The 24,236-nt window shown below is 54.7% G+C and overlaps 1 protein-coding gene across 1 annotated transcript; it reads left to right on the top strand.

The window, feature by feature from the left end:
* Window positions 1-72: 72 nt before the first annotated feature.
* Espnl (espin like) lies at window positions 73-24,236 on the top strand. Its single transcript, XM_028755430.1, has 9 exons — window positions 73-366; window positions 1,484-1,674; window positions 2,879-3,065; window positions 5,588-5,770; window positions 12,854-12,985; window positions 18,718-18,832; window positions 20,124-20,221; window positions 20,821-21,051; window positions 22,635-24,236. Exons 1-9 carry the CDS (start codon window positions 73-75, stop codon window positions 24,234-24,236), a joined length of 3,033 nt encoding a protein of 1,010 aa, XP_028611263.1.

Genomic DNA, 24,236 nt, shown 5'->3' with positions numbered 1-24,236 from the left:
TCAGCAGCGTCCACGCCTGAAACAGGAAGCCTTGCTGGGCCTGTACACAAGCCACTACTGAGAGACTTGAGGATGGAGGTGCAGCAGGCACTGGTGGCCTCCAAGGATGGGGATGTGGCCACCTTGGAGCGGCTATTTGAGGCTGGTGCCCTGAGACCGGACATCACTGATGATTTGGGGGCTGGTCTGGTGCATCATGCAACCCGGGCTGGTCACCTGGACTGTGTCAAGTTCCTGGTGCAGACAGCCAAGCTGCCGGGAAACCAGCAGGCACACAACGGGGCCACACCAGTGCACGATGCAGCAGCCACGGGCAACCTGGCAGAGCTGAGCTGGCTGGTCCGTGACGGGGGCTGTGGGCTGCAGGTAAGCTAGAACAGGGCAGCTCTGTGCCTGTTGTCTGTGAATCTGGCTCAGATGAGTCCAGGAAGTCCCTAGAAGGCCATGAGCTCTCAGTCAGAGATGTGTGCCTTTGTCTCTCCCATCCCATCCCCCGCTCTGAAAAAAAAAAAGGCATAAATCCCTTGAACACCAAGGCCACATCAGATGTATCCAGCACTGGCACAGAAAAGTCACCGGGGTTTTTCCACACCTCCCTCAGCAAGGAGCACCTGGGGCTGCCAACAATGGCCTTGCCTATGTTTGGGATCTCATCTCTGATCAGACGTGATCAACAGAACCTGTTCTCCAAAGGGTCAAGATTTGTGAAGTGGCTTTGGGCACTCAGGATCTTGTTCCCTTAGGGACACAGGCTGTGATAGCAGGAAGACTCTCAAGTATGGTGACCATCTTGCTAGAACATTTCTATCAGAGCTACGAGCCTCCTATTTGCTTGCATGCCTAGACCTGCTTGGTGCAGGCAAGGGGCTTAGAGTTGTTAGCCATGGCTGCATTCTTGAGAGCATGAAACAGTCATCAGAGTTGGATGGAGATGGAGACACTGGCACATGGTATAGGGCAGTCTTCTTCAGCCTCCACGGCCTTGTTCATTGATTTTTTCCAACAACCCAGAGGGCAGAGGGCAGACAGACACTGATCCATTTCCAGATTCACACTGGATCGTAGCACCTTCAGGGAATGGCCAGGTTCTACCAGATGCTTGACACCTTGAGGAGAAATGCCTTGGGGACCATGATGGAGAAGGGAGAAGCCCAGAGGCCTAGAGGCTGGTGCCCTGGAACAGTCGTGGTGGGAATTACTGTGCTAGCAGAAGCCTTTCTGAGCATGTGCAGAATGGACAGGGACTCAGCTGATGAAGAAGGGAGGCTGCTGGGGTAGGGTGGGGTCCCAGGGGCCTAGTCTAGCTCCTTCCTCACGCAGGGTGCTCCTTCAGTCTCAGTAGGGGATGGAGGAACTGGAGAAGAGTCAGCTGCAGACATTACAGGGTCCTCCATGAGACTAACCTTCTGGCTATGCTGGTGCTGCCCAGCCAGGCCGCACTGGGACCTGCATAGACTCAGTGTCCTGCTTGTGCCCCCGGTAGGACCAAGATGCCTCAGGTGTCTCCCCGCTGCACCTGGCTGCCCGGTTTGGACATCCGGCCCTGGTGGAGTGGTTGTTACGTGAGGGCCATGCAGCCACACTGGAGACACTGGAAGGGGCCTTGCCACTGCACCACGCTGCTGTAAGTGGTGACCTGACCTGTCTGAAACTCCTGACAGCGGCCCACAGCAGGTGAGAGCCCAGAACCTTACCCACAGTGACTGGCCTCTGAGGGGGGCTGTACAGAGGGGAGGCACAGGAAGACTTGCTGGAGGCAGGCCCTGTGGTAACAGAGGCAGAGGATAAGCAGGGGCAGAAAGCACAGTACAAGTTCTGCATGGGTCAGGGAGGGCCTTTAAATATAAGTGCAGCTTGTACAGGTTGAAGGGGGAGAGGCCTGCAAGAACTGCACCCAAATGGTGCTTGGGAAGAGGAACCAGCTTCAACATGCTGACTGGGTCCATCCTCCCCATTGGAGATCCCTTGACTGGATCAGCCTCATCAGTCCAATGCCCTGTGTCCTGCTCTCTAGGGTTTGTGGATGAGGGAAGGCACGGCCCCACCAACCGAGACAGGCAGTTTTCAATTTTTTCTCTTTCCTCCTTTGCTGTGTTCTGGTCTGAGCCCTATATCACCTTGCTAGAACAAGGTGGCTAGACAGGCTTTGTAAGGAGAGAAGCCCAAACCCTTGCTCCTTGAGCAAATCATTCATCTCTCAGCCTCAGTTTCCCCTTCTGGCAGTTGCAGGGTATTTGTGGAAGCTGCCTCCGTTGCCTGAGTGGAACCCTGCTCAAGGGCCCCAGAGATGAGACAAGGCCAAGGCACAGACAGAGACCTAGAAGACAAATATGCTTGAGTCAAGAGCGGTTAAGAGCCAAGGCTTACTGTTAAGGGGACCGCCTCCTCCCAATTCCAGTGAGCGCAGCACTAGCACAAAGCAAAGACTGCTCAGTGGGTAGAGCTGTGTCTGGCAGGGGTGCTCTGCAGACAGTACCAGCCAGAGTGGCACAGAGGCAGAGGGGGCCCTTAGGAGTTAGGAGTTAATTCTGTGTCTCTACAGGGATGGCTGAGAATGCAAAATAAGTCAAGACTGTGACCCCCGTCCATCTAAAATAACTGATATGAGTAAGCTTGACCCAGGCAAGGCAGGAGTTAAAGGCAGGCTGGGGCAGCATAGTGCACAGGGTCAGGTGTCAGGGGTCAAGGGCAAGTCTGTGTCACTGAGGATGATGTCAGTTTGGGGTAGGACACTGGCCTTCCCTGCAGCTGATCACTGGGAACTAAGAACTCACCCAAGCCCAAGGGAAGCCTGCAGAAAGCCCCCAGATGCTGCCCCAGCTCCTCCTCCTGGGGGGCAGTTCTGGGCACAGGCCTCATGACCCTCCTTCCATCACAGTGGTGTGAACCAGCGGACGTGCAGCGGTGCCTCTCCACTCTACCTGGCCTGCCAAGAGGGCCACCTGCATCTGGCACAGTTTCTGGTGAAAGACTGCGGGGCCGACGTGCGCCTGCGAGCCCTGGATGGCATGAGCTCTTTGCACGCCGCGGCTGCCCGTGGCCACTACTCTCTAGTTGTCTGGCTGGTAAGGGGGCACCCTGGGAATCGAGGCATCCGGGAGGACCAGGCCCTAGCATCAGATGGGCCTGGAAGGGGGCTCTCAGGCACCGGGGTCACACACAGCACCTAGAGCGTCAGGTGGAACCCCACACCTCTGCAGTGCCCACAGGACTGTAGGAGAAATGGAGAGCAGCCCCAAGGGCAGACAGGGCCCCTTCCTAGGAGGTAGGTGCTTCTCTGGGGCGTTGATGATCTGTCACAGGTACCAGCACTTGACCTGAGCCACTCAGCCACATTCAAACCCTCCTTCACCAGAGCCCTGGGGCAGCCACTCACCTTTCCCAAGAAGGAAACCCTAAACTCCAGAGTATCCAGAGCTGGGCCTGAGCGGGCCAGGGACTTCTCACCTTCACAGCAGAGAACCAGTCACCTCCAGAAGTGGGCACTACAAGGGTCCATTAGAGATTCCATAGAGTCCATGAGTTGGGGAGGACCCTGAAGAGAAAAGGGAGGAGGAAGGGGAAGATGGAGAGGAGGGGGAGGAGGACTATGGTGGGTAGGAAGTAGCATGATGTGTATTGTGGTTGGGGTTGGACTCAAGGCAATTTCCCAGAAGAGGATGCATCACACTCAAAGATAGGAAAGCCTGGCCTCTGGGCCTGGGCTAGAGTGGTTAAGACAGAGATGGCCCTGGGTGGATAGGGGCTCTATCAAGAGGATCCCGGGAAGCCATGGAGGACTGAGATCAAAATCATTCTGACTGTGAATAGGACTCCCCCTTCCTGCTACCCTTTAGCTCTCCCTCCAGCCTCTTCTCATCTGTGCATGCTGTACCTTGCACCTTCCTGAGGTCCCTGGGCGTCCCTGGAACTAGTATCTGACCAATAATACATCTGGCTGGCACCACAGTTGTTTCCATCCTCCATCAGGAGGTCAGGTCCTGTACGTCTGCTGGATTCCCTGTGCCTGGTAGTTAGTGTGAGGACACACAAAAGGAGCGGTGCTCCCCTTACACTGGGGGATGTCCTCCCCAATGTCTCAGAGACTGTGGGGAAAATTTAGAGGCTGCCACAGCGGTGGGAGGCCAGAGGGGCTTCCACGCTGTGGCGGGTCCCACATTCGGGAGGAATCCTATGGTTCCAGCAGCCTGGAGGCCTTGGCGGCGGCAGGCCCCAATAACACGAGAAAGTCCTTGGTTCCAGAAAAGTTTATTGTCATGGCGGATGGTAGATGGATCTAGGCGTACCCGCAAAAACTCAGGGCAGTCCTGAGCTATATAGGGAGGGAGAAAGGGGGAGGATTGGGGGAGGATCTGGAGGAGGCATGTTTAATTTGCTCCGCCCTCTGGCCTTCATTAGTATGTAAATCCCTAGGGCCTGAGGCCTATAGCCTGGCCTATGTGACTGAACAATGTAATTCTATGGAGACCGTGACTGCTTTTCAGGATCCTGGATTCTGAGGGGCACCAAACTCCTGCTGGTTCTCACGCAGAATCCCACGCAGAGTCTGCAGAGTCTTGGGATTCTAGGCACCTGCTCAACCATGACCCAGGATACCCTCACGCAGTCCCACAAGAGACTATGTCGTTTGTCTTCAGCTTTCCTTGCTATGCCTGCCCAGCCATTGGTATCAACCGTGTGTGACTCCAGTTCCCTCTGGAGAAAGCCTTGGCTCCGGGCTGCCCAGTTCCCCAATAGCTTGGTCTTTGAAGCTTTGCCCATGGCCTTGCTTGCAAATCTAACTCACTCACTGAGGGCCATGACCGTCACCTGTGCTGTGTCCCAGGTCTGAGGTTAAGCTGGCTGTCCTGCCACCTGGATGTGTGAGATTGGAGAAGTGGTCACGGTGGTGGCCACTGGCAGGGCACAGGTGATTCGTCCACAGAGAAGCCTTGGATTGTGTCAAGTTGGGCTCACTCTGGTCTGAGGACAAAGTGGCCACAGGGCCACAGGACCAGAAAGGCGATTCTGGATGAGGAAATGTCCAAAGTTCCCCTGCCTGTCGATTGGGTCACCAATCATCTAACAGACCCCACAGAACAGAGTCAAAGACAATCCCAGATGTCCAGAGGTGAAGGCAGGCCTCAAAGCACTCTAGTGTTGACCAACAGGACAGGCCCCGGGCTATGTGAGCGGCTCTGGACCAGAGCTATGGGGGAAGGTGCCATAGCACCCAGGCCTCTGGCAGCACCCACCGAGGAACTGAGACACCCAAGGGCAGCCTGTGCCAGTATCCTCCCCATCTCTCCTATTGCTGACTCTCTATGTGATGTTCCTCTCTTGCTGTAGCATTTGGCTTGTGGGCTTCCAGTGTTCAAGTCCTGTCCTCACATAACCTGCCCTGGCTTGGGATGTCACCGGGGTCACAAGGCATGTGAGATGAGCCAGCTCTGCACCAAGGCTTCCTGGAGATATCTCCTCTACCCACTGAGGATCACATCTGGGAAGTCCCATTTCTGCTCCGAGTGTTCCTGTCTCTTCTCCCTGAGAGAAACTACCCCAGGTCTACCCTCAGCTAACAGCCTACCTTCCTTGGTTGTCTCCACAGGTCACGTTCACAGACATCGGCCTGACAGCACGGGATAACGAAGGAGCCACTGCTCTGCACTTTGCAGCTCGGGGGGGCCACACACCTATTCTTGACCGACTCCTGCTCATGGGTGCCCCCATCATGAGAGATTCCTGGGGAGGAACCCCCCTGCACGATGCAGCCGAGAATGGACACATGGAGGTATATACTGCGGTGGGGGAGGGGCTAGGACTCCGAGCTGGCACTGTCAGTGTACCATTGAATCCTCCCAGAAGACCTTTGGAACAAATACCAGTACTACCCTTCAACAGTGGGTGGAGCAGGCAGAGCACATCCCTAGGTCATGAACTATGGGGGAAGCTATTGGCTCAGAAAAATCCCTGTTTCCTGCTCCAGGCTAGCTTGGTGATGTGTGGTTGAAGGCTATATGAGCTAACCTGGCCCAGGTGGCCCAGTTTCTAGGAATGAATCTCCAGACTCAGGACATGCAAGGGTGAAAATGTCACAGATGAGGAAGCACCAAGCTCTGAGGGACAAGACTGCTGGTGTCCTGTTTGGGTCTGGTCCCGGGCAGCTTCCTTCTCCCCTCCCCTTCCTTCCCTGAGAAACCTGAGCTCCATCCCAACCCCTCCTACCTGCTTCCTGGATTCCTCCTGAGTTACTGATTTTTGCCAAGGTTGCCCTGCAAGTCTCCAGGCCAACTCGACTCATCTATGGGGATTGTCACTGGAGACAATCCAAGTGTCCTCGCATGGGTCAGAGTTTGGGCAGCTGTCCCTAGCAGGATCCCCAGTATTCAGGGAGACTCCTCAGCAATGCCAAACAAGAGAACTCCACATAGTGCCACCACAGGATCACTAAAGGCAACCCTGGCCAGTCCATAGCCTCTACCCATGGGCCTTTCTCTACCTCCTCTGCCTTCTAGGCAGAGGCTGCCTCTCACCTGCTCTGCTCTCCACAGGGCCTGCCCAGCTCACTCCACCTCTGTCCCCAGGTTAGCCTGGAGGAATAAGGAGCCTGCCAGAGTCCCTGCGAACCCTCTCTGTCCTGTCTGGTGAGGATAAAACATCCTGGGAGCTGGAAGAGGGGAGTCACTCCCACCCCACCCTTGGGGCTGCCAGGTCATCAGGGCCCACCCAAGCACACCCCAGCTCCTTTTTAGGGAAAGGTGTGCAGGGCAGTGAAGTCCAGGGCTTTTCCTAAGCAGTCAGATAGTTTCCCATATGAGACTGTACAGAAGCCCATGAAGCAAATAAAGAGTAGCCAGCTCCACGGAAAGGAGTCCTCAGAGGAGTGTACCCTCCCTTAAGTCTTACAGAATCCAGGACTCGCAAGAGTGCATGTCCTCAGCAGCTCCTGCCTTCCTGCCTCCTGGCATACGAGAGCAGACCAAAGGCTGGGGTGGCACCAGGCACGCCTGTACACATACACACACCAGCAAGACACACACATACATAGAAATAAGTCCAGTGCATCTGCTCCAGGGTCCAGCCTTTCCTCTACCCAATGCTTGGCTGGATCCCTGTTTCCATGGGTGTTCAAATGAGTACTTCCTGTTTCCATTTTCAAACCTTCTCTGTCCCATGACAGGCATAATCAGTCTAGGTCAGGCTTCATAAGACATGGGTGCCAGTGCAGCCTGCAGCGCTGGCCTGAGCCCTGGTTCTCCAGCTTAGCTTAACCTCAAGAGAACTTCAAAATGTGCCAGCAGCTCTCTCCATCCCCAATTCTGGTTTTAACTGGTCCTGGGTGGGGCCTGAGGAAGACTGTTGCCGACTCCTGAGGGGGAGGATCTCACATGTGTTAGATGGGAGGACCGTGTGTGAGCTGTATCAGTAAACCAGTATATAAAAAGCCACAGAGAGGAGGCTCCTGAAGAAAAGGCACATGGGAAGGAGTGGACTGGGTGAGGCCAAAAAGATGGTAGGGTGATGCAAGGCTTTTGGAGGAGAGAAATTATGGGCAGGAGGCCATAATGTGGTGTAGGGAGGCCATCGAAGGCTGTATTAGGACATGAGGACAGGTGACTTTGAGGACGCTGTTTGGAGGAGCACACTGTGGTAGGACAGGCAGTGAGGAAGAGAGGACACCTGTGAGGCTGCTTTGGGCCAGATGTGTGACTGGTTATAACTGACAGTTAGCTTTAACTCCAGGGAGAAAGCCCAGGGATACCCACCAATGCCCTACCCTGTGGAGGTTCAGCCATCTTCTGTGTCTCGTGCCTGTGATGCACGCATGCCCAATCCTCCCTCATTCACAGTCACTCTCTCAACAGACACAGAGCTAGACGTCTTTGTCAGCGTCCGTGGGTTCTGTGGGGGCAATCCCTCTGTAGGGTCCTAGACTCGGGACTGGCTCGGGTGGTTACGGTGATTGGGGTCCTCGTGTCGGGAACAGGAAGGCTAGCTCTACCAGAACAGCCCTGCTCAGTGAAGAACACATTTGCAGGGGTGAATCTCTTCAGGGCTCAGGGCTCAACACACAGATGTGAAAACCCAGCTTGTGACCATCTGAGCAAAGGCCTCAAAACACCTCACTGCCACAGTTAGACCTCAAATGTGCATGTGCTCGAGTGTAAAGTGCTCGGCTGACCCACGAGGGTTGTGAGAAAAGTTCCCTTTCTAGGAAAGGCTCCATGGAATACATTGAGGGGACAGGCATTTAGTTTCATCTCAGCTCTAAAACTGAGGCCAGTGACAGCAATTGCTGGGCCTGATGTTAGAGCTTCAGTGCTCTGATACTGTTTTATTTTATTTTACCTCTTGGTTTTGACGCTACACTTGTTCTCAGCTAAGAGGCAGAGAAGCTGTGCTGGCTTTGTTTTTAAAAAGAGTCTTGTGTAGCCTAAAACTCACTCTGTAGCAGGGAATGAACTTGGACTTCCAGCCCTCCGGCTTCTCTCTCCTGCCTGCTGAGACCTTGGTTTAGGCGGTATTGGTGACTGAACCCAGAGCTTCCTGTATGGTAGACAAGGACTCGACCCACTGAACTACACACCAGCTACAACAGCCTGGCTTTCTGGCTGTTAAATTTGTAATGATTCTGCATACAGGTAAATCAAGCTGTTACCTGCCACCTAGGCATAGTGGTAATATCTATAACCCCAGCACCTGGGGACCAGAAGGGAGAGAATTGCAGGTTTGAGGCCATCCTCAGAGTGATACTCTATCTCAAAAGGGACAAGCAAAACAAGCACCCAAACAACAACAAAACACCTTTTATGTAATCTTGATGCAACTTATGAAGTGAGCCTGTGGCAAAGATTTCTATTTAGCTTATTAATTAATGAGGGGTCCGCAATTCCCAGTGACCTTGTGTGAACAGATAGGAAATGTTAAGGGTTTTCACAATACAGGTCGATGGCCATTCACTGGTCTTCTACATCCACTCCCTTCTTGTGGGCAGGAGTACTGTACAGAACATCAGAGCTGGAAGTCAGAGGCATGGACAGAGAAGGGAGCCCCATGAAAAGCCCAACAGGAGACCTGGGGCTCCATCCCTTTCTCTGCGTTTCTCCGCTGAGTCTGATTCAGCCAGCTGGCCCTCCTGGTTTCCAGTGCAGGATTTTAATTATTTAGAAGCGATGTGTACGGGTCGGTGCTATCGCACATGGTGTTGTGTTAGAAGAGTGAGTGAGGTATTAGGAAGAGCTGGGAACAGAAGGCTCAGGGTGTCCTGGGGCTGAGGATTCAGGACGGTTGCCCTCAGCGACCCCGAGCCCCTGCTTGTCCACAGGGCAGCTGTGGAGCAGGTGGATGGAGGCTATGCAGTCATCATCACGACCCTGGAAAAATTCTTAGCTTCCTCATTCCCATTCTCCAACCCTGAAGCAGCCGAGGCTCCCACAGGGGCTGGGAGCTAGGGCTGGAGCCTGGCACACGTGGGCTCATGGGAAGGACTTGTGTGCTCCCTGCTCCCAGCTCAGATTTGGGCCTCCAGCTGGGGACACTGTGGCACCAGGCAGAGGGTGAAGACCAGTGTGAGCAGCTGGGAGAGAGAACAGGTCATGCGGACTGGGGGAGGGCCACCTCCAACACTTGCTTCTACAGCTTTACAAACCTTCAGTCTTTCTCTTTTTAAATAAAACGAACCCACAAGCTCACATCTTCTCGCCAGCGCCTGCAGATCAAGCTCCCGTGTGGAATTGCTGTCCTGTGGTTTGGTGTATCTGGGGACTCCTTCAGTGTGGCTTTGTGGCTGAGAACCATCCTTCTTTGTGTATGTGTGTTTGCCTCCAAATGTCTTTATGTCCTCTTCGGTAGTGAGGGGTACCTTTGCCAGAAATAAACTAGTAGCTGGAAGCCAGCTATGGTGTGGTGTGGTGAGAGGCGCACCTGCCACCCCAGCATTTGGGAGGTGGAGGCAGGAGGATCAGGGGTTCAGATTTAGCTACATAACAAAGTTGAAGTCAGCCAGGGGTAATTTAGGAGTCCCTGTCTGGGAGAGAAAAGAAAAAAAAAAAGACTTGGTAATTTTCAGCCATTTTAATTTTTTTTTAAATGTATGCAGTTGAAAATGATCATTTGCTGCTTCCTAGCCTTTGTCTGTTAGAAGGCCTGTGTTCTGAAATCATCCTCTTCCCTTCGCTTGTGCTTTCTGCAGTCTGTCTACTGTGAGGGGACAGGAGGCAGGTGGGCCTCTGGCTATACTGCCAGGGATTTGCTGGGACTCCTGGATTTGTGCTCTGGTGTCTGCCATCTGTCTATAGGGACCTCATCCACTATCTCTCAGGCAGCATTTCTGCTCCACACTCTCTTCTGGGATTCATATTATGTGTGTTTGACTTTACTATCCAGTGTTTGCATTCAATTAAGGAGAATACACAACTTACTAGGAGGGGAAGTTTGTTCTGGCTCACAGTTTTTAGTCCACGGTCACTCTTTCTTGGTGCTGTGGGCCTGTGGCCACACAGAACATCATGAAGGGAACACATGAGATGGAGCTCAGCTCGGTGTACCTCACCTCTGCGAAAGAGAATGAACAGGGATTGGAGTCCCAATATCCCTCTAGAGTACACCCCACTGACCCAGCATCCTTCTAGTAGGTCCAGCCTCCTCAAACCTCACTGTATCTTAATGATGCCACAGTCTGGAGACTACTTCAGGCCCCTGAAGGATGCCTGTCCTGATAGCGCATGTCTGCTGGGTTTTCTGTTTCGTTTTTTGGGTCTCTCTTCAATGTCTCAGTTACATTGTTTAAAGTTATGTTTTGAATGTGGTTTACTAGCCAGTAGGTTTGCAGGGGGTGATTTCATGTATCCTTAGCTTTGACTAACACATCTTTCCTACCCTGTCACCCCCTCCTATCACCCTCTTACCCCATCTCTTACCCCCTCCTACCCCCTCTCCTACCCCCACCTCTCCTCATCCTCCCACTCCTACCCTCACTCCTTTAACTCCCAGAATCCCTCCTCTTCTTGCATATCACACGTATTCTGTGATTACTTTTTCAGCTGGGTCGTGAGGTGGCTTCCCCATGGCTTTGCACACTGTCTCTCAGGGTTAGCCTTCCTGATCATTTCCCCCGTACCCCCACACTCCTTTTTACCTCCAAGTGTTCCAATACTCTCACTGATTTTCTCTAACACACCCTCCTTTCCTTGATGTAGGCCCTTCAGGCCCCTTTTAGCCTCCTGGCTTCTTACGTTTCAGGTTAAACACACACAAGATTTGAAGCCGAATCCACATATGAGAGAGAACATGGGACATTTGTCTTTCTGGGCCTTAGGGAGTTCGTTTGGTATAATTATTTTCCCATGGTTCAGTTCTGACCAATGTTCTCTTTACTAGTTCAGCCTCCGGTCTTAGTTGTAGTCATGTCTTTACACCCCCCCCCCATCATTTTCAATCTACGTATCAGTTATTTGTTAGCTTGGTTTTAGTTCTGCTTGTTTTAAAAGTTTGAGACAAGGTCTCACATATGCCAGGCTGGCCTTGAGCTTACTATGCAGCTGAGGATGGCCTTGAACTCCTGATCGCCCTGCTTCCACCTGGGTGTGCTGGGGTCACAGGTGCTGCAGGTGTGCGCCTGCAGGTGTGCACCGACACACCTGTTTCAGGGCAAGGGGTAAAGCCTGGGGCTTTATGCATACTAGGCAAGCGCTCTGCCATCTGAGTCACATCCCAAGCCCTGTATCACTTTTACTGTCTAGGATACCATGTCTAAATTTTCACACTTGGGTTTTATTTCTTTCAGTCAGGATCACGGTGGTTTTTCTGGGCCCGTTTGTTGGGGGTCATCCAGTGCCGTTCCCGTGCATCCTTCATTTCTATTGGCTGTGTGCTGGACAGTATAATCGGAGAATGGTCTGTAGTTGTGACTGGAGTGGTTTTTCATTTCCTGCACCACACAAGTGGGAGAGCTACAAGCCTGGGTCCCTTTTAACCTTCATTCCAGGCTAGAGGTTTCTCCACCTTAAAGCATGAGGCAGCCCGCTGGCTCATAGGTGACTTTAGCCTACAACAGGGGCTTGTCAATTAGAGCTTTTTATTCACTTCCTGGTCTCCTTGATTCCTCATTCTTTAGGCTACTGGGGAAATAGCCCTGCTTGTCAGCAGCTTTGTAGTATAGAGTGAAACTGAGTGTGAGCTGAGGCCCTCCTCCGGCCTCCCTCATCTCCCGGTCTCAACATCGTCACTTCTCCCCCTCTTTATCCTCAGAAGGCATACAGTGTGAATCATCCTTCCATGGCCCCACTTGCCCCTCCCTTCCCTGTAGTAGATCCATTTGCTCACCTCTTTTCTTCTGCTATGGCCTCCTCAGAGGCTTGTACCTTGGTCATCTCTCACCAGCCACCTCTGCCCACTGGTCCCAGCACCCAGGAGTCCTTCATACTGGCAGAGTCCTCCTCCCCACAACCCCCTGCCCAGGCTACCATTCAGTCCAGGCTGCGCCTTCTCTATCCAACACTACCTGGGGCCAAACTTGATGCTTTGCCCTTCTTCGATGTGTCATCTGCTCAGCAGACCCTGTTACCTCCCGTCCTAGTCACCATGCCCCCCCCCCCCCTGCTATCCCAGGAGTTTCCCACAGTCTATCTGGCTTAGTTACCTCATGCCTATTCCTCAGCTAGGCTTTGCTTAAGCCATGAGCTCTGGAGGAGTTGGCCACTCACCTGAGGAAGATGTCTCATTTGCATAGAAAGGGTCTATGAGGGAAAGACTTGAGTGGGTCCCTCCAAGGCAGGCTGCCAAGTGACCAAGTCTGTAGCCAGGGAGGTGGCCTGAATGTCCCCATTGACACCCAGTGAGCCATGTGTGTCATCAAGTATTTCTTTCTCTACAGTGCTGCCAGACCCTGCTCTCCCACCATGTAGACCCCTTCCTGCGGGATGAAGATGGGTATACAGCGATGGACCTGGCAGAGTATCACGGACACCAGGATTGTGCCCAGTTCCTGCGGGAAATGTCTCGGCCAGTAAAACCTCAGGGGCCCTGTCTATCCTGGAGGACTGGGAAGGTGGGCTAGTGGCTGGTTACAACACTCATTTAACACATCTCTCTCACCTCCAACACTTGCCAGGAACAAAAGCCTTGGAAGGATTCAGTCAGTGATTCAGTCAGCCAAGGGAAGCAGAAGCCAGGGCAGGAGCTGTGGTGGGAAGGTCCTGGGATGGGGATAGGCTGTGCTGGGGGCTGAGCCAGCACTGGACAAATCATGCCTGGTGTGTGGACCATAGAAATGTTGTCTATGTCTTGGGGATGCTATATCAGCATGCTTAGAGTTGGAAGCAAGACCCCACGCAGTCTGAGGTAACTCTCTAGTGGCAGCAGGGTCACCCTGTGACTCTCAGAGCCAGAATCCTCGAGTATCCTAACTGGTCTTCTGTGCCCAACACAGGACAGAATCCAACAGGAATTTGCCCGATTGAACAGATAAGGGAATTCACAGAGAACTGGGTTAGTGTGACAGGCAGCCAGAGGAAGAAGACAGGGGAGCGGGGCAGGTTGGAAGGTATTCCTCATGGACGAAGTTCAGGGACTTGGACCAAACTCTTCCCAGTGTACCCCCAACCCAATCCCTCTCTCCCCTTCCAGCCCAAGGCAGAGACCATGATGAATTTCATCAGTGGTACAACTCCTTCAGGAAGGTGACTCACCATGTTCAGGTGAGAGCACTGAGGTCCAGGAGGTAAGGGCCCCCAGTGCTCACTAGGAGCATTCCATGGTTCTTTTCCCATGGGGAAGTCCCCTCAGAATCTCAGGAACCAACGGAAGGAGAGCCCTCACTGGCCCTTTGGCTGGTGCTAGGTACCTCACATAGTCATAGCCAAATTTTACTGCTTGAAACCCGCACGTAGCAAGCCTGACACAGCGCAGTGCAGTTTATGTGGGCCACGAGGACTCATGTGGGGCTCCTCCTGGGGTGGAAGTCTCAGAACCTAGGATTCAAGTGTTTCGGAAATGGATCAGACTGGCTGTCAATGCCTGGTCCCTGCCCTGGCTGGGATTGGGGCAAAAGGTGACATGGGTGATTTCTGGAAAGTGTTCAGGGTTGTACATTCTGGGCCTAGGGACACCCCACCCACTGAAAAATGCCCGGCTCCTGTCCTCACTGAGATCTGCCCTGTCCTGGGTAGCTGCAGAGATCAGGAGGTAGAAGGGTGACTGCTCTCCTGTGCCCATTGAGTGAACACCTACTCCCTCATACCAGGTCCCACCTACCTTCCAAAAGTCCCTGACTAAGCCCCCACCCCAGACGTGATATGAATTTCAAGGCCAGAGCTCTCTGTGCAAGCAGGCTCTTGGCCTTCCATCTCCGTAGCCTGGTACAGCCAGCCAGGCCCTCCTGGATCTTACCCCACCTCAGGGAGAGGGTCTCTGCATGCTCCCCTTTCCCCAGGCTGAGGGCAGCCAGTCCATCTTGCCTTCTTGGGGTCGATCTGGCTCTAGCTGTGTCTTTGATGTTACATAGGACCCAAGGCAGCACCTCACCATCATGCCTGGGAACTGCAATACCTGGTACTCCCAGGTCTGCATGGATGACTCCCCTATAGCCTAACACAGCCCATCCACTTCCTGTACACCAATATCTTCCTTCCTGTTCATATATGGGCACCCACCCAGGCTCTGCAAGCCTGACCCTGGGCCTTGTGTGGGCTCAGTGGTGTATATCCTGAAATCATTCAGAACTTCACATTTAGGGCTGGAGCTTGGCGGCCATCGTGTCGTCTTCATGGAGCCTGGTGAAAGCTAGGGGTGCCTGACCCCACCATGCTAGAGTTGTCCTCTGGGCCTCCTACCTCATGAGGGAGGACCGGCTGTCAGCTGTAGGCTGGCGGCAGGGGGAGCGCACCTGATGTAATATTGATGGAAATGCAATATGCAGAGGTCGTCTGCACCTGCGCTCTCCTGTGGGCCTGAGGAGATGGTGAAACCCATTATTCCCCGGACACCACTGTCCTGAGCTGCTCCCAGGGGACTTGTGGGCCCAGGAGAGGCAGCTTGAGTGCTAAGATGTCAGTGTCAAGAGCTATGCTCCTTCAGTGAGAATTTCACATCGAGGGTCTGTGGGACCTTGGGGCACCCTCTGCTGAGTGTGGGGCCTGCATGGAGCCCTGGGGGGATTCAGGCCATGCTTCTCCCTGGACCTCAGTGTCCCTCTGCACAGTAAGAGGTTGGGCCTCCTGTTCTAGGTGGGACAGAAGCCAGAGGCTATTGAGACAGTAGCTTGCTGCCCGTTCATCTCTCTGTTAGTTGATAGCCTGACTCCCTGGTGTCAGTCGGAATCTGAAGGCTATTGCAGAGATGCTAGCCAATCATTACAGGGCTGGATGATATCTGTGCAGGCCTCCAGACCCAGGGAATGCAGCCCTCATCCCTGGTTGCTGGGTTACCTTGCTTGCCTACCTTGCGCTCACTCCCACCACCAGGGTGATGCTGGATCCTCTTGGGCACAGAGCACCGGCCTTGACTTCCTCATCCTCAAAGCGGGTCTGAAGACCTCGTCTGGGGGCAGAAGCAATGTTCCTCTCCTGCTCTGTCATGATGGCCTTAGCTTAGTGCCCCTCTTCTCTCTGCAGAGGGACCTAGAGTCCCATTCATGGATGTGGGGAAACTGGAGCTAGCGAGGGCTGGGGACTTCCTTGGATGGAAGTCTTGTCTCAGGGCAGAGTGGAGGTGACTGCCCACAGTAATGGAATCTCAGCTGTGGTGAATGGTGTCCAGCTCCGTCTGAGGTCATGATTTTCTCAGCCCGGGTGGCATTACAGGCTTGTAACCCAGCTCGCCACAGCTGCTCTCCATGATTAATGCATGGCGGGCTCAGCAATGCTCAAATCTCACCAAAAACAAGGAGAGAGATGGCGGGCAGTGGAGCCTGAGGGACGGCCACCTTCAGAACAGCTGTCCCAGGCATGATACGCTCAGCCATTAGGACTAAAGGATGGAATCTGGCACCTACCCCCCTCCTATATTAAGGATTCCCTCAGGGTCCATGGCTAAGACTGAGAGGCAAGGGTGTGGGGGCTCCTACTTCCTGGGGGCCGCCACAGTCAGGTTTCTCCCTGCCCACAGTCAGAGAGGTCAGCACTAGTGGTTTCTTGTATAGATACAGTCAGATATTCCCCCATAATGCATCACTTTCAACAACCCACATGTTGTCAGGACATGGAGTTTATACTGCTTCCCTTTCTTGTTTAGTGGTGAAGAGGGTTTCAGGGCCCGATTAACACGGGTCCTGAGGTCCACAAGTTGTGGGGCTACTCTGTGACTGGAGTCTGGTCTCCCAGGCCAGGCCAACATCCCACATCTCTGTCCTGCCATTACCCCCTAAGCCCCTCGATCTTTCCTGGGTGAGGTGGGCAAGGGCACTTCTTGTCTATTCTATTGTCAATAGATTAAATGGCCAGGAGGGGAGCTGAGGCTCCCAGGTGAGGGTCCCACCCCAGTTGCTATGCTGATGTCCAGATGGCTGCCATGTTCTTGGTGGGTGTGTGTTTCCTCCAAAGAACCCTGAACCTGGGACAGCTCCCCATAGGTGTTCACAGCATTCAGATTGTTCCTGTCCTATGGGGTCACCCCTGTGACAGCCCTTAAGGGTCAAATTCAGCATCTGTAGAGATTGTCAGGCCCAGGAACTGTCTCCTAGAGCTTCTGCTTCCCCTCCCCCAACCATGTGTTGCAGCTGTGAGCCCTTGGACAGCCTCTGGTCCCCCACTGTGTGCTGAGAGAGGCACTGCAAGTTGGGCTCCTCTGGGTGATCTTAGGTTCTCCACTTCCCAGAGGTCCACCCCTAGCCCTCTACTCTGGAGCCTAAGGCTCCGTGGTAAGGGATCCCATGCCCGGCCCCAGCCTGATGGCCACCTGACACCTGTACCTTCAAATATTAATGTGATACCTCCCACTCCGGGGGCACAGCTTCCACAGCCCCTGACAGCTGGGACCGGGACACCCACGGCTCCCTGTGCTCCGATGGCCAGCATTTGCTTCTGAGAGCCTCCATGCTGAAGCAGGCAGATGTTCCAGCCCTGCAGCCCCACGTGTAGCTTCCTGGGTTCTGCAGATTTCCAGGATAAGTGAGGTGCATAAGTGGGCATTTGGGGTCTGTGCTGCTATCTTTTTCTTGTGACCTGGCAAGCTGAGGGTGTCGGGTGGAATGGGACTGAAGAACAGGACACAGCTACCCTAGCCATGAATGAGGAGTGGCCCAAAGAAGCCAAGGATTGGCCTGGACGGTGCCGGCCTGGACTGTGAGGTACAGGCTGAAGGCCATCTCTGCTGATGTAGGGAAAATTTGAAAGCAGGTACAACAGAGTAATAATCCAAGCCACAGAAGGTTCCTGACACAGATCCTGGCTGTGGGATCTCATGTTCTGAATTAGGGCGGGTTCAAGCCAGAACCCCTTCCCTGCTTGGGGTGGGGGGGTCTCACTAGCACCACCTTAGGGGCCTGGCAGTTACTTTGGCTTCATCTGCCCCCCAAAGGGAGGTGTTAAGGCTTAGGCATGGCTGTGGGGTAGATACTCAGAGGGATGCTATGTGTGCCCTGTTAGCTGCAGCCAGAATCTGGGCATCTGCATGCCAGAGGGCATCGATGTAATGCATTTCCCCCAAACTTGGGTGCCTCCATCCTAGACGGAGTCAAGAAGCCTTCTACATCAGCTCTCAGCCAAAAGGTGCCAAGCGCAGCTTAGAAGACTTGGGGGGATATGAGATGAGCCAATGGCCTCACATCTCATCTTCCTAGCCAGAACTAGTAGGAACAAGGATCTTCAGCTTCCCTGGTCAGGTCTCACAGCTGAAACTGACTAGAGCTACTCTGGGCAGCATGACTCATCCATCCAGTGGTCTCATAGAGGTAGCCAAGAACGGATGGCTACCCAGCCTAAACATGGAGGGGCTGCCTCTCCCATCTTTTATGGTCCTGTTTTGGTGGGGCTTGGACACTGAATATAGGTCATGACTTGCACCTCTGCCTGAGGTATACGGTCCCAGAACCTCAGCATTAGGGGCTTAGAAGAATTCCAAGTATCCCATCTCGCTTCTCTGCCCAACCAGCATATCTGTCCTCTTAGTGGTTGGGCAAGCCAACTAATGATGCAGTAGTTTGGGGAAGACTGGGCAGCAGGACTCTCCAAGGCCAGGCTCCCCGAGACAGCTGCTCAGCCTTGGGCACAACTTAGGGGTTGTGCTCAGGCTCCCTGGGTCCTGACATCTTCAGTTGATGACATCCTTACAGGGACCTGCCACCCCCACCCCCTCCTTACTGGATCACACTGAATTCACTACTCCAAGTCGCCCTCAGGCCCATGTCAAGTAGAGGGGCAGGAGAGTCTCGGGAGGGAAGCTTAGTCACAGGGGACATGTGAGCCTGCGTGTGTACATGGTCCAATCTGTGTGGGCTGAGAGAGGAGAGCACAGCTAACCCAGCATCTAGTCCTGGAGTAAGGCTGTTCTAGGGGACACTGAACTGGGCTCTGAAATGGGTGGGGGGTACAGACTGATAGGAAACCCAGCCACCCAGCGTGGGTGGGCAGGAAGAAACAAGAGGGACAGGGTCCTGGAGCTCCCTGTTGGGCACTTCTCTCCAGGCCCTCTGAACCGCACATGCTCCAGGAGGCCCTCCATGCTTGTCTGGCAGAGCTGGGACAGACCCACCCAAGTCCAGACTCACCTGCGTCTCCACCAACCAGATTTGTCCCTCCCCAGGTGCCAGTCCTGATGACACCCCCACCCCCGCCATTTCCTCCTCCTCCACTGCTGGCTGCAAAACTCTCCCTGGAAGACGAAAGAAGAGGGGACTCAGGACCCAGGAGCCCCTCATGTGAGTGCTTGGCCACAGAAGAACCGGTCTGGGCGAGGTGTAGAGGGTGGCAGATCCAACTGGGAGGATCTTCTCAGAGGAGCTAGGCTCAGGCAACTGAGCAGTTAGAGCTTCCCTTTCTCAGAACTCCTCCCAGGCTGCTTCTGCAGTCTCCAAGGTTGACATTTTCAATCTTGGATGCCATAATGACAGTAACCTGAAATAAAAGGAAGTGATCTCAGTGAGACCCAGGCCAGAGAGCTCAGCAGGCCAGTGAGCATCAGGAGATCGAGAGGGCCTGCCAACTGAGGACCACCGCCTTTAGAGGATTGTGACTAACCCTTACAAAACGCCATTAGAGGGCAGGCACCACATCTTGACCAGTGAACAAGTTACAGCAACATGCTCACATGTTTGTGTCTGCCTGTGTGGGCAAGTGTGTATGTTACCTTTATGTCTCTGTGTGTGTGTCTGTGTCTGAGTGTATGTCTTCTGTGAGTGTGCATGTATGGCTCTATGTGTGTCTATATATGTACTTGTGTGTCTGCACATGACTGTCTAGTGTGTCTGTATCAGAATGTCTGTCTTTATATGAGTGTGCATGTATGTCTGCGGATATACTTATATGTCTGCACATGAGTGTCTAGCATGTCTGTGTGAGCATGTATGTGCCAACCTGTTTGTGTTTCTGTGTGTGTGAGCGAGCATGCATGTGTCTTTGTCTACCTGTGTTTTACTGTGTGTGTGACCCTAATAGTCTGAGTCTACCTGTGTGTGTGTTTCTGTATGTGAGCATGCATTTGTCTGTGTGAATCTACCTCTGTGTGTGTGTGTGTGTGTCTAGCTGTGAGTATGTCTGTGAATGGGTCTGTGTGCTTGCCTAGGGTGTGATACAGCTCAGGGCCATGGCACTAATGTGTGTTTATAGGGCATAAGGGATGGATTAGTAAGAGGACAGGATTTGGGCTTGATGCAGCTGGGCTAGGTCCCGTAACCTTCAGGTCTTATGGGCTCCTGGCTCTGCCCAGGCTGCAGAGAAGTTGGGAGGTGCTACAGTAGGCAGAACCAAATAACACACAAGCTTTCCTGGTGGCCAAGATGGGGCAGGTCCTCTTGAGGCCTCTATGAGGATCCTAGTTGTACCACTTCGCTCTGACCACAGAGGGCAGAGCTGAAGGGTCTTGGGCTCTAAGCCTAGTGTTCCTGGAAGGTTAGGGCTGGCGTGGGTCCAGGAGCTCCAGGCTGGCATCTCTGCTCTCCTGTACCCCTGCCTGCCCTCTGACACCCCTCTGACTCCAGCTGTCTTCTGCAGCTGTAACTCTCAGCCCAGTCTGGCCTGCTCAGCCTGTCCGAAGGGAACCAATGGCCTGCACAGCCCCTCTAAGGGTCACCACCTCAGATGCCCTTCAGGTGAGTATCTTCCACTCACTCCCTGTCACTCCACTTGAAGACTAGTACACCCCATGTTCTCTCAGCCTGGACAGCTCTGACCACCCCCAAGTTTTCAAAAGACAATCTCAGGGCGGCAGCAACCAGGCCCCATCACAGGAAACACAGAGCCTTTCTCTGTCATCTCAGTCCTGACCTCTGGGCTCAGGGTTGAAAGCTGCTGTCGCAAGAGGCAACCAGACAGCTGCAGGAAGGCTCTGGAGTCTGCTCCTCTGGAGAAAGTGGTGTCCACCTACCCCCACTTTTCCAGCCCCACCTTTCCCTGAGTTCCAGAGGACTCTGATAACCACCAAGTGATGCTGGTCCTCTCAGCACACAGTTCAACAAAGGCTCAGATAAGTCTTGCACTGGAGAACTGGTGGGCAGGCTTTATGTGCACTGCTGTTTTTACCCTGTTTAGCTGTTTCTATATGACATGCCCTAGGCAATCTCATCCAGGCCACGTAAGACCACACCCCCTAGATAGGGGGCGGGGCATAAGCACATCCTTCTACTCAGGGCCTCACCTTTATTAGGTGAGGGACTGGAGGGGTTGGGAATTTCACCTTGCTCAATCTTAGGTCCCCTCAGGGCGTGTCACCTGCCTGTCTCTACAGGGCCCTGAGGTGGAACCCCGGGACTCCCTTGATGGCCTGGCCACTCTGCAGCTGGATGGGTTGCCTTCAGGAGACCTTGACATGCTGGTGCCCACCCAGGATGAGCGTGGCCGGCCCATTCCTGAATGGAAGCGGCAGGTGATGGTGCGGAAGCTGCAGGCTCGCCTGGGTGCAGACCATCCTCCAGAAGATCAGGTGTCAAAGGGGAGGAGACAGAGGAGGATTGGGAGACCACAGGGAGGGGCAGAGAGTTAAGGAGGAGGGCAAGGCTCCAGAAAGAGGGTGGGGACTCACCAGAGGGAGATGGGGAGTCGGGTTGGGGATTGGGGGTAGGGTGGGGATAGAGTAATGGGGTGTGGGATAGGCAGGTGGAGGATGGGAGAGATGGAGGTGAGGAGTGGGGTGAGGAGAAGGGAACATGGCCACCGAGTAAGTGCCACACAGGAGTGGGAGGTGCCAGTGGGATGCTCCAACCCAGACCTGGAGCCCAAACCACATGTCCTCCACTCTGTTACTGTGTGGTGCCAGCTTCCTCTCCTGCCATTCATGGTTCAAAACTAGATGGCAGGGCTCCAAGCAAGCCATTTATGGCTTCAGAGGGGGTAGGCCCCATGATTTCTGTCATCTACTAGATTGGGGCCAGCCCTACTGTTCTGGTGCTTAGACTGTTGCGGAGATGCCAATGGGGAAGCACAGCCCAGTGAGGGCAGGGCGGGAGTGAACCCGTGGCGAAGGCAAAGCAGTATGAAGTGGGGGCTCTAAGGGGATTGCTCAAGAGAGCAGGGCAGGTGAGCTGGAGCTAGAAGGGCATGAGGAGGACCCATGGGAGTTTGTTTGGGTCTAGGGTATTTTCCACTCTAGGTAGAAGAAAAAGCAAGTGTAAAGGTCCTGAGGTATGGTGAGGACACACCAGGGCTGATCAACAGAGACCGTAGTGCTGGAGTGAGTGGGGGAAGGGCATGCTTGAGGGGATAACAGGTGTCTAGAAAGCATCTGTGACTGAACAGAGAAGAGTCTGTGAGTGCCGGGGTCATTCACAGGGCTTCTGGATGCTGTCTGGGCAAGTGGAACTAGAATCTTACCCTGAAAGCGTGTGGATTGTACTGTGGCCAGGTTTAAAGCCGAACTGTCCATTCGGCACTGTAAGCTACTGGGCTAAGGTTTTAAAGCCAAAGTAGGATCATTCCATTATACCAGTCACATTTTTCCCAGATGCTATGGGCTCCTGCCTGCTGCAGCCTGTCCTCCAACAAATGTGTCTACAGTGCACAGCACAGCATGGGGGAGGGGCTGGGGGAGTGGTGGGAGGGGTTGTATTCCAGGAAGTCCCTAGGCGTCTAAAGATGGGTTCAAGGTTCCGCAGAAACAAGAAGGATATGGAGGAGGGTTTCCAAGGGCTTTGGAGTGACAGTTTGAGCAGAACAGAGGCCTCTGTGCTGGCCCCTTGAAGACAGGACACTGTCTAGAACAGTAGTGTCCATCCCCAGGCTGGTGAGAAGGCACACAGGGCTGCTCAGGGTTAAGTGGAGGGCCTGGGTATCTTGGCAGCTAGCACCAACGAGTCTTAGAAGACCATGGGAAGCAAGCAGTCCCCATCTTTCCCAGGCTCCCACTCTGGACTGGAGTGGCCTGCCGCCAGCTTCACGTTGTAAAGCCAGGGGTGGGCCAGCTGGTGTCCAAGGTCTAGGCTTTAGGGAACCAGGCAGAGTACTAGTGACTATGATCTGTAGTGGCTGCTGACCCAGCCTTCCTGTGCCCAGGACCAGAGTCAAAGGCAGGACTCAGGCCCCACCCCTGCAGAACAGGCAACTTGGAGGTATTCGCAGACGCACCAGGCCATCCTGGGCCCCTTCGGAGAGCTACTGACCGAGGATGACCTTGTCTACCTGGAGAAGCAGATCAACGACCTGCAGCTCCGGCGCCGATGCCAGGAGTATGAGAGCGAGCTGGGCCGACTGGCAGCCCAGCTGCAGGCCCTCCTGCCCGAGCCCCTGGTCAGCATCACCGTCAACAGCCACTTTCTGCCCCGGGCTCCCTGCCTGGAAGTCGAGGAAGCTCCAGTTCTGGCGCCTGAACTTGAAGCCTCCGAGGAAACCGGGAAGGGGGAGCCCAGAGGGCAGCCACTGCCCTTCTGGTGCAGCCACATTGGTCGTCTGGTGCGCAGCATGTCCCTGCTGCTGAAGGGCATGAACGGGCTGGCACAGGGCGAGGAGAAGCCACTCGCCCCGGCCCCGCAGGACCCAGGCAAGGAGGCCATTGTCGCCCTCCCTCGAAGTGAGGCCCAGCGGGAGATCCAGGAGTGCGGAGTGTCAGTTCGGACGTTGCGGGGAAACTTCGAGTTCGCCCCGGATCTGCCCTGCGCCTCGAACTCGGGTCCCTGTGAGCTGGGGGCGCGGCCCGGCCAGTGTCTGAGAGGCTGCTGGTCCGCACCGCCACAGCCCCGAGGCGACCCGATGGGTGGGGAGTCCCGGCCAGGCGACACGGAGGAGGCCAGTGACTCGGGCATCAGCTGCGAGGAGGCCCCGTCAGAGGGTGGTGCGGGTCTGGGGCTGGACCTGGCCAGCCTGCGCAAGGAGCGCATTGTCATGCTTTTCCTCGGTCATTGGAAGAAGTCCGCCTATACACCCGCGCTCAGGACAGCCGCCTGCAGGACTCTAGAGGCTCAGCGTGCACGATCCAGGGGCCCCGAGGCCGCAGGTAGCCCCCAGCCGCCCTCCCCGCAGCCCAGCGACGGTCCCCGGCTCAGCCACCTGTGGCAGCAGCGTGGCATCATCACCCACCTGCTGGGCACTTGGAAAGCCATCATGGCGCACGTGCCGGCCCGGCAGCTGCGGAGGCTGAGCCGCAGGGCGCGCGGGCCCCTGTCCCCCGAGCAGTTCTTGCCGCACGTGGACGGGGCACCCGTGCCCTACAACAGCCTCTCGCTGGACCTCTTCATGCTTGGCTACTTCCAGCTCCTGGAGTGCGACCTGCCTGCCGAGGAGCGCAAGATGCGACACCTGCTGTGCTTCGAGGTTTTCGAGCATCTGGGCGCGCACGGCTGGGAGGCCGTGCGAGCCTTCCATAAGGCAGTGACCGACGAGGTGGCCGCGGGCCGCCGCGCCTGGACCGATGGCTTCGAGGACATCAAAGCCCGCTTCTTCGGCTCCAGCCAGGGTCCCCCCTGGGACGTGGAGCCTGGTCGCAAGCTGGGCCTGACACCACTCGGGTCCTTGCCCCACGCTGCCCTCCAAGGCAGTGGCCCAGAACCTGTGGCCCCGAAGCTGGGGTCCGACTCCCAACGGGGCAGCTTCAACAGTGGGGACATCTGTGGATACATTGACCGCAGCTTCGCCTTCTGGAAGGAGAAAGAAGCTGAGATGTTTAACTTTGGAGAATGA

This window comes from Grammomys surdaster, unplaced genomic scaffold (assembly GCF_004785775.1).
Source record: "Grammomys surdaster isolate TR1022 unplaced genomic scaffold, NIH_TR_1.0 126059, whole genome shotgun sequence".
In the NCBI taxonomy this organism is placed as follows: Eukaryota; Metazoa; Chordata; class Mammalia; order Rodentia; family Muridae; genus Grammomys; species Grammomys surdaster.
This window is presented reverse-complemented; position numbering and strand designations above follow the sequence as displayed.